General features: G+C 44.4%; 2 protein-coding genes across 5 annotated transcripts; both read right to left on the minus strand.

Annotated features, from left to right (window-relative positions):
• Window positions 1–2,555: 2,555 nt before the first annotated feature.
• LOC141011019 (gap junction delta-2 protein) lies at window positions 2,556–4,139 on the minus strand. The gene is made up of 2 exons (XM_073484208.1): window positions 4,069–4,139; window positions 2,556–3,399 (listed from the first exon to the last, which is right to left on the minus strand). The coding sequence occupies exons 1-2, from the start codon at window positions 4,137–4,139 to the stop codon at window positions 2,556–2,558; spliced, it is 915 nt and encodes a 304-aa protein (XP_073340309.1).
• Window positions 4,140–6,046: 1,907 nt separating this feature from the next.
• LOC141010407 (actin, alpha cardiac muscle 1) lies at window positions 6,047–8,462 on the minus strand. Of its 4 annotated transcripts, XM_073483358.1 has the most exons (7): window positions 8,334–8,462; window positions 7,944–8,070; window positions 7,746–7,832; window positions 7,502–7,663; window positions 7,095–7,286; window positions 6,275–6,456; window positions 6,047–6,190 (listed from the first exon to the last, which is right to left on the minus strand). In XM_073483358.1, the coding sequence occupies exons 1-7, from the start codon at window positions 8,460–8,462 to the stop codon at window positions 6,047–6,049; spliced, it is 1,023 nt and encodes a 340-aa protein (XP_073339459.1). The 4 variants fall into 4 exon arrangements, with proteins under 4 accessions (XP_073339459.1, XP_073339460.1, XP_073339458.1 ...); XM_073483359.1 differs by having other exon boundaries at window positions 7,746–7,944; XM_073483357.1 differs by having other exon boundaries at window positions 7,746–8,070.
• Between the last annotated feature and the right edge of the window lie 1,663 nt (window positions 8,463–10,125).

A 10,125-nucleotide genomic window follows, 5' to 3' on the forward strand; every position in this document is an offset into this window, starting at 1 on the left:
GCCTTAAAATTACTTGATCTCCATGTAAAGCACGTTTGCATCTTACATTTAAATCTGAAAACCATTTTACATATAGTCTGCTAGCCAAATGCCCTTCATATGGCCATTAACCTGGCTGTCATGACTACAAAAATTGCAGATACACAGGTACAGTGTAATCTCTGCTGAGCTCTGCAATACTCACATGATGTAAATGCATGGCAGCATGCATAATTGCATTGGAACATACCCCAATAATTTTGCCATTTTGCCTGAGTTTGAAATTAGGTTGAATGTTGCAGAGAAGTGAAAATACCAAAGCATCAAAAACTCTGACAATTGCTTTTAAACACTGTACTGTAGATGTACAGTACATGTTGGTTTGTCATTTTTCTTTATTTCTGTGATGTTTTTAATGTTTTGTAGTACGACACTTAGGCATTCAACGCCTACAAAGATGAGCAACAGAAAAAGAAAAGAGGGAGACAAAGATGCTCACAGGCGTGCACTGCATTGCATCAGAGCGAAGTTGACAAACGGCTTTTGTTTCTCCCCTTTTTTTTCTTTTTTTCAAGTTCATGACTGAAAAATCTCGGGGTCCCCGCTGAGTTGGAGATGCATGTGCCGGTGCTGCAGCCGCTCTTCGATTTCCCCCCAGCTTTGCAGAGTCATCCTGGCAGGGGAATCGCGAGGAGACCGGCCCTTTCCCAGATCACCTGCAAATATCTCACCTTATCTCTCTGAGTCTTTATTTCTGTCTCGCTCTCTTCCTCTCTTGTGTTGGCATATCCCTGACCACTTTCTCTTTTTCTCCCTCCCCATCTTTTGTTTTCAGTTTGACCTTCACGAGGAGCACACAACCTTCCTGTCAGCTCAGTCTGCTTTTCTTACAGAGAAGAAGGGATGAGCAGGGCGGTAGTAAGGGCAGCTCCCTCAGTATTCAGGATCATTATGGGCTTTTTTTTGTCATTCCTGCAGAGTACGAGGAAAGTCTGAAACTAAGTTCACAGAGAGGCACTGCACCATAAGGGCTGAGGGCAGATTCAATGCGTGCCATATAGACTAAAAGTTCCCTCAGGCTACACTGTTATGGAGCATAAGTATTGATGTGTCTCATGGAAGCAGCATTGCAGAGTGATGAGATCCTGTACAAGGTGTGTCCTGCAGTGCTTTCTTTTTTTTCTTCTAGAGAGTGGGTGTGGCTAACATCTTCACTGCACCAAGGCAAAACTTCCTCTGGAAATATATATTAATATATCTGTGCGATGGGTCAGTCGCAAGCTAGAGCAGCCGACACAAAGTACTGCACCCCACACATTTCTGGTGTACATGAATCCCACTTTTATTTTCCACAGAAAACAAAAGATGTTTGCTTTTTTTATTTTCTGGTCTGTTTTCGGTTACATTTAAAACCATCCTATGAAAAACTGTAGCACCAGAGCAGATTTCTATTGCCCATTCTTTGATAAAAATCTCAAATTTGTGCTATGTTTCCAGTTTTTTTTCTTTTTTTTCAACAGCTTTGATTGGGGAGAGACATTTACTTGTTGTATATAAAAAAGTAGCATTTCTTTTTCCAGTCATTTTTTTTTTTGCAAAATAAAACAGAGAGAACTGTATATCATTTATAATTTTTTTTCTTCATTTAAATCACAACAAATACATTTAAAGCAAATAAAAAAATCGGGCGGCATTTAGCATAATCCAAGCAGGGAATCAGCTTTTCATGATGATTATTATATATTTATATATTTATATGTATACATATATATTATGTTTATATACAAGTATGGCACTTGATTACACAAAAGCAAGAAGAAAAAAACACTTCACAAATAAAAGCAGTGGGCGCTTTGGTGTGTCATAAATTAAGGAAGTCACAGACGTTAGCGTTTGCAGCAAATTCACCAGATACTGTTTTGCAAGTCAGCTATAAAGCAATGGAATGGTTACATATGTTAAGGTCAGTGGTGCAACACAGGCAACAAAACAAAAAAAAACATGAATGATGTGTTTCAACTCTGTAAGGATTTATATCTATGCATATATAAATCTGGATGATGATAGATTTTTTTTTTCCTTTAACCACTGTGTGTATGGTGCCATTTAATTAGGTTGGTGCCAAAAAAAAGACAAAAAAAATAGATGGAAAGAAAAGAAAAACATGTCTTAAAAACACCATCAGGTCAGTAGCACATTTTGGATAAGGTCAGGCCCTCAAGTGTTCACCTCTTAGTGCAAATTTTTGCATTTACTCTCTCTTCAAGTAGCAACAGAGCAGCCCACAAGGAGTAAATATGTGAACACGTTAACATGGTCTCCATTTAGCATCTTACATAGAGTATAAACGTTACTAAAAAGTTGCATCAGTGCAATAATAAATAAGTAAACAAACGTGTAATCCACGCTTGCCATGATGTCCCTTAAAAGACCAACAAATCAAAAAAATCTGCCCACTCTTGAAGTCATGACACGATATTAGGCGTGCGGAGCTGTCCATCATGTCCATCATGTTTATTTTTTACACGTTTTCCCCCCTTCATCCTCCTCTTCCTCCTCCTCCTCCTCCTCCTCTCCTACACATACGCAGAGTCACTGGACTGAGTGCGGCCGAAATTAGGCACACTCATCCTCGGCAAGTCCTTATTTCTGATTTCGTAAATGGACTTCCGCCGAGCCTGCACGCCTCGCACGGCCGTCTTGATTTTCCTCCACCCCAAGTGATTGAGTTCCGCCAGGTTCAACACCACGCAGAACCCGCTGACCGCGAACATGAACACCAGGAACACGGTCTTCTCCGTGGGTCTGGAGACGTAGCACTCGACATCTTTGATGCATGGGTAGCGGTCACATTCGTACACCGACGGGACGTTGAATCCGTACAAGAAATACTGGCCCACCAAAAAGCCTATTTCCAGCGCGTTTCTGAACACCACCTGGATGATGTAAAACCTGGAGATGCCCTCTTGTCGCCTCATTTTGGACTTTGTAGTTCTCATGGCCGAATTAGGGATCTCTTTGACTTCTAAACAGTCCGGCTCGGCTTCTTTGGTGGAGTTCTCCGTGTTCTGAAGTACTCCGTTAACAATGGTGTTCTTTATCTTTTTGCTCTCGTCTCGCTTCAGTGAATCTTGATCCTTGTCTAGTGTCAGATAGACTGTTGAGTAGCGCCGCTCCTTCTGCTTGGCCGACTGATGCACCGAGTACGTGATGAAACAAAGGCTCGGCGTGCACACCATGATGATCTGAAAAACCCAATATCTAATGTGTGAAATGGGGAATGCCTTGTCGTAGCATGCCTGGTTGCAGCCCGGCTGTAAGGTGTTACAAACAAACATGGTCTGCTCGTCATCATAGACAGTCTCTCCAACTATTGCTACGATTAGAATCCGGAAGATGACCACCACTGTTAGTAGGATCCTAAAAAGCAAGCAAACAAACAAACAAATGTGAAAATAAGTGTGAGGTATGTGCGTGTGTTTTTGCTGACACTAACGTGGCTCAAGCCAATTTTTCTGACGGTGCTGAATTTAGGGAGCTGTCCAGTGCTGAAGCAGGACAGCTCTTCGGAATAACGTTCCCTGTGTCTGTGTGGTTGGTGTTTTTTCTGATTGAATGGCTGAAATGGCATGTGAAGCAATCGGCGTTGCTTTGACTGTACCTGTGTGAGCTTTGTTAGTGGAAAGATGTGATAACGCCGACTCTCTCCCTCACGCACGCACGCACGCACCACTCAAACTCACCAACAAACATCAAATGGATAAGTGGATGGATGAACACATGAAATGACAGGTGATTTTTTTTTGTGTGTGTGGTTTAGGCTGTTCGCAGCACCATCCCAGGTTCTGAGAAGACAGCTGCTTTTACTTAGCTGCCTCCTTTAGAAAAGGAGTGTGAGGAAAGAAAAAATAGGAGAACTGTGCTACAACACAGAAAAAATCCACAACACAGACACGGAGGACTGGGCACCATGCTAGAGAAGATCCTTGAGGCACAAGACAGAAACGGGGGACTGGGAACCATGCTAAAGACGATCCTGGAGGCTGCTGCGATTCTTCTGTTGTTCCTGATTTTTTTTTTTTTCCTTACCTTCCTATCATAGTAGAGTGCTGCTGGACAGCAGCCTCCAGGAGCCTCTCTAGTATAGTCCATTCCCCCATTTCTGAGCATCCGGAGAAGACTAGAGCACAACGGCACTCTGTTCAAATCCCTCCAAAAAAAAGCGCGTTATTTCCTGTCCTTCTTCTCTCTGACTCTCGGTGTTGTCAGTCTCCAAAGCGTCCGATTTTAGCTAAAAAATGCATCCGTCACGGGATGCTGCCGCCGTCCCCGTCTCTCTCCGTCTCTCTGCGCGCTATCTGGTTGGTTATGTGCTGAGCGCGCAGCGCCAGTGAGCGTCCTGCTGTGTGTGCCGAGCGCTCCCACGACGTTGCCACACTTTTCCTTGTCATGGGAGTCTGAAGGGCTGATTACTATAAGCCCTCCTATTTTCGATCTTCAGATCAGGTTGATGGGCTGCGCGCTGCGTCTGGATGGAGGGAGGTTGGATTTAATGTCTTGCCAGCGTTAATCCGCCTTTAAGTAGTCTCCCCCCTCCCATGCGTCACGTACGCGCAGACAGGTCGGTGGAGCGCGGCCAGGAGTGCCAGGGCTTCTGATTTCCAATATTTCAGATTTGTTTATAGCGTGCGCCATTCAGTGGACAACGGACGGTTGTGTCCGGAGTGTTTTAGCCTTTCGTGCGCTGACTTTATACATTTTTTTGCATGGGTGGCTCCACGTGAGATTCACGCCCCTAACCCTGGCTGTATTGTTATCATAGTCAAGTGAGTGAGCCACAGAGCCACATGTGCACTACATGTAACATTATACATCCTTCCAGGACAGGGCTTGTGGACGGACCGTGTCTTAGGAGCAATGGTCAAGGTGACTCTTGCATGTGTTTTTGACTTATCAGGGATAGACAGAGAGTTCAGTACAACCATATCACACCAAAACCTATTGGTTCATGCCTATATGTGCAAACTATGGCTTTATAAATGGACCCGATGGGGTGAATTTGTTGCCTCTCATGCCCTGAGGCACCCCCCTCCCCATGTCGCAGGCTGCTGGCCCGGCTGGTAGAGCTGCAGTCTCCACCTCGGGCAAAGATGATGCTCTGGATACAGTGACAGAGTGAAAGTACCATCCGAGTTGCTAATCGCTTTACAGGGCAACCTGCCTCTCTCTCTCTCTCCCTCTCTCCCCCCCCCTCTCTGTCTGTGTGGAGGTTTAAAAATAGAAACAAAATATGTGACCCCGCCCTGCATATTGTTCTGAGATTTGATCAACTTATGGCTCTGCATTGTTTGCGCGCACTATTATTAGATCATAGTGTGTTTTGGCACCATTCATGTCAGCGTTATTACTCAAGTGTGAGGTTCCACTATGGATTTGTCACAATAAACTTCTTCTGGATGTCTAATAGCCATTTTTTCTTGATAAACATAGTTTGATTATTTCTAATCTAAATATATAGGCTACTGCAGTTAATATTATTATTGTTGTTATTGTTGTTGTTGTTGTTGTTGTTGTTATTTACAGATGGGCAGTGTGAGCTTGCAGGTGCGGATTACCGATCACGTGACGTGCCAGTGGTGTTTCCACCGAAACTTTGCGCGGCTAATTTCTCATGAGGTGGCTTATCCTCTCCGCTCACTGTAATCTTTTCTAATTCAAATCTTTAATAACCTTTACTCATCAGTCACGTGACCAAAGGACAGAGCCTTTCTGCCTCCGAGAGACACAGAGAGAGAGAGAGAGAAAGAGAGAGGGTGGAGAGATTTTTTTTAATCAGATCCTGAATAAACACATCATTTTTCAGATTTCAACTGAAAATAAAAAAAAATAAAAAAATGCAATTTCTGTAAGACCCAGTTTTCGTTTATTTATAAAGCTATACATATCCACATATAAATTGCACTTGTAAACAAAAAAAAAAGATTGACGACAACACAAGAGCCATGAATTGGGTTGTTGGCACAGAAGGAGGGAGGGGAAGGGGGGGTTCGGGGTGCAGTCTGGCGCTTCAGAAGCACTTCCTGTGGACGATGGAGGGTCCAGCCTCATCATACTCCTGCTTGCTGATCCACATCTGCTGGAAGGTGGACAGAGAGGCGAGGATGGAGCCACCGATCCACACGGAGTACTTCCTCTCAGGGGGGGCGATGATCTGAACACAAACAACCTGGTGTTAATCTGGAGACTCTGCTCATGGAAATCTCACAGCTGCATTCAACGAGCGAGTCATTGTTACCTTAATCTTCATGGTGCTGGGGGCCAGAGCTGTGATCTCCTTCTGCATGCGGTCAGCGATACCCGGGTACATGGTGGTGCCGCCGGACAGCACGTTGTTAGCGTACAGGTCCTTCCGGATGTCGATGTCACACTTCATGATGCTGTTGTAAGTGGTTTCGTGGATGCCGGCAGATTCCATACCTGTGCAGAATGAGAGCGCACAAGTTAGCGAGAGTTAGCCCCCCTCTGCAGCAAAGAGCACATCTGACACCGCCGTCAGCTGTCGGAACAGGTGCTGAAACGGACAGCTCCGGCGACAGCTGCGCGCTCTGCGGCGCAAATGCGAACAATAAGCCCCTGCTTTAGAGAGCACTCGTCTATGTGTCGGCCATAAAGTGGTAAAGCAGGGGGTGGATAAACTGTGACCTCCAGTTGGTGAACATAATTAGGCGGCCAGCCACTAACATGAGCAATAAACACGTCTATTTTCGGAAAGCAGCCGATTATCTGGAGTTAATTTTGATATAACAAGATTTAGATAATATTTTTTCGGCTTAAATGTTCACTGAGTCTTTAGATCCTTAAAGTAATAATGTAGAAATGTGGTAGAATACTTTCAAAACAGTTTCACATCATCCCAGCACTGAGAAGGATCAAATCACTTGGTTGGAAAAAGTTGATTTGCGCCAAAACAAGTGTTTTATGTGTCTATAAAAAAACTTTTTTCACACATTAAGCCATCTCTAAACCAAAATATTTAAAGTCAAGGTACTGTTTGACGATTTTAAACCACAGCTGATGGGACAGTATCACTCCAGCGAAATCTCGCCTTTACGCACCAATGAATGACGGCTGGAACACGGTCTCCGGGCAGCGGAAACGCTCGTTTCCGATGGTGATGACCTGACCGTCGGGCAACTCGTAGCTCTTCTCCAGGGAGGAGGAGGAGGCGGCGGTGGCCATCTCGTTCTCAAAGTCCAGAGCCACGTAGCACAACTTCTCCTTGATGTCACGCACGATCTCGCGTTCAGCTGGAGGGGATCAGATTGGTGTGACGTCAGTCAAATGCGCATCATTACACATGTCAAAACATATGTGAAGATGATTTCATGCGCGTGAAAAGTATTAAACAATTTGTGAGAAGGAAAAGTTTACTTTCTCGAAAACAAAATCACAGCTCTGATCAGTTTCAGAAGTTTCAACCTACCAACTTTGTCATAACTATAACTTGTCAGTCCACACTCACCGGTTGTGACAAAAGAGTATCCACGCTCAGTCAGGATCTTCATGAGGTAATCTGTGAGGTCACGACCGGCCAAATCCAGACGCATGATGGCGTGAGGAAGAGCGTAGCCCTCATAGATGGGCACATTATGCGTCACACCATCACCAGAGTCCAAGACAATACCTGATGATGAATACATGTAGGTTTAATTCACATTTTAACTCACAGCACAAAGTGTCTTAAACACCTGAGGAGTCTGTCATACCTGTGGTGCGGCCGGAAGCGTAGAGGGACAGCACGGCCTGGATAGCCACGTACATCGCGGGGACGTTGAAAGTCTCGAACATGATCTGGGTCATCTTCTCTCTGTTGGCCTTTGGGTTGAGGGGGGCTTCTGTCAGCAGGGTGGGGTGCTCCTCTGGGGCCACGCGCAGCTCGTTGTAGAAGGTGTGATGCCAGATTTTCTCCATGTCGTCCCAGTTGGTGATGATGCCGTGCTCGATGGGGTACTTCAGGGTCAGGATGCCTCTTTTGCTCTGGGCCTCGTCACCCACGTATGAGTCCTTCTGGCCCATACCGACCATGACGCCCTGATAATAACAAAAAAACATGAAATTGGTGATGCGGAGAAGTACTACTAATCACCATAGAGCATCACAACTACCACTATATGCAGAATGGAATTGTTTTCCTCAGTTATCAGTTCAATTTTTTGCTGCGTAATTTCGGTGCGCAATTACGCACGGCGGATCTGACCCTCATCCAAAGCCGCACATCGGTTTTATGTGACGTAAACGACTATGTGACGATACTCGTCCTTAAAGCTTGTGAGTTCATGAATAATTCACTTCACCTGGTGACGGGGGCGACCCACGATGGATGGAAACACGGCGCGAGGTGCGTCATCGCCGGCGAACCCAGCCTTCACCAGGCCGGAGCCGTTATCACACACCAGGGCGGTAGTCTCTTCGTCGTCGCACATGGTGTCAGCTCTGAAACAAACACGGGGGAGCGCGGGCAGAGGCATTGTTAGTTCAAGTAATGAAATGACCTGTTTGTTTGGATTCTGTGATTGGAGATATTGCTTTCACACAACACAAAAACAACACAAATGAGGTTGTTTTTGTGGACAAACAACACAGGAAAGGGTGGTTAGGTTATTACACTGGTGTGCTATGGAAGTGTATGTTTTAGGATAGGGTTAGTATGTCGGATTTTCTTTGTCGGATTTGTTTTTGTATTCACAACAACTATAATCCGCAACAGAAAAGATATTGATGAACAAACAGATCGATGTGGTGAGATGATCCGTTTATGATTAGATTATGAGATCTGGTTATAGGCTAAGGTTGAAGTGTTAAAATCCTGTATCCATCCTCCTGTGATAAATCCACTGGTTGGCCCTTTTCAGTCCTCCTTCAGTCAGCCGTGCAGCTACTCACCAGATCAGCACCAGGCGCCGGATCTTGACTGTGTAAACCACGTCGGGCCAATTTATACCCCGCCAAGCGTCTGTGAGAAGGGGTCGCACCGCTCGGCCCATATTTGGTAGCCCACTGCCCCATTGACAACAGCCACTCCATGAATGGCACGACAAGGAGAGGGAAATCCCGCGTGGACATCTGTGCCTGCCGCCCATGTATGGGGGACAGACAATGACAGGCTTCCTTTTGATGTATTTCACACCCATAAATCAAGAAAATGAAACTGAAAAACCCCAATGTCTGTAGAATAGCGACAATGTGACACAGTTCTGCTTAACGCCAGTATAATATCCCTATAAAATTGGCAAAGGCTAACTGTATAAAACGCCAATTGAAGGACACAGGCCACAATCAGCAGAATTAATGGACTTAAAATTGGATGAGATTAAGTTCTTCCTCTTAACTCAAGTTTAAAAGAACTTCTGGAGTCACAAATCTTCTTGCACTGCCTTCATAAACCTAAGCCACATCAACTGCATCTAAAACAAGGGTCTGGTGAAGTGTAAAATGAATAAAAATGCACAGCTTTTTTGTTATTCTAAACCAGTGGTACTCAAAGTGAGGTCTTGGGTCCTTTTGGGGGTCCCCAGAAAAAAGGCGAATGATGTACTTTCACACTCAAAAATCAGAGAACAGTTTCTCTAAAACATTGACTTTATTTCAATCACACATACAATTTCCAACTATTATATTATACAAGTTTAAAGCTGATTTTTACATAAAGCACATATATCATTTAATGCAAAGTATTTCTATCATGTTGAGTCAATGGTTAATGCAATTTTTATTTTAAGTTTTATACATAAAAGTAATACATAACATATGGATTACTTTTATGTATAATACTTGAAAAATTGCTGCAGGTCCATCCATATACTACACAGTGACAGAATGTAATTAGTATTAGGTCGCCCCATGTTCAGAGGCTGTGTCCTCGCCGCAGTGGCCCAGGATTCGAGTCCATCCTGTAGCCCATTGCTGCATGTCATCCCTCTTGCTCTCTCTCTCCCTGTGTCCTGTCACTCTTCACCTGTCTCATCTAGTAAAACCACAAAAAGGTCAAACAACAAAAAAACTTTCTGGATTAAAACATCTCAAAGCAAAATCCTTATCAGATGAGATGGACAAAATCTTTTCAAATCGGTCCGATTTGTGTTAGTT

Source organism: Pagrus major, chromosome 16, assembly GCF_040436345.1.
Source record: "Pagrus major chromosome 16, Pma_NU_1.0".
Lineage (NCBI taxonomy): Eukaryota > Metazoa > Chordata > Actinopteri > Spariformes > Sparidae > Pagrus > Pagrus major.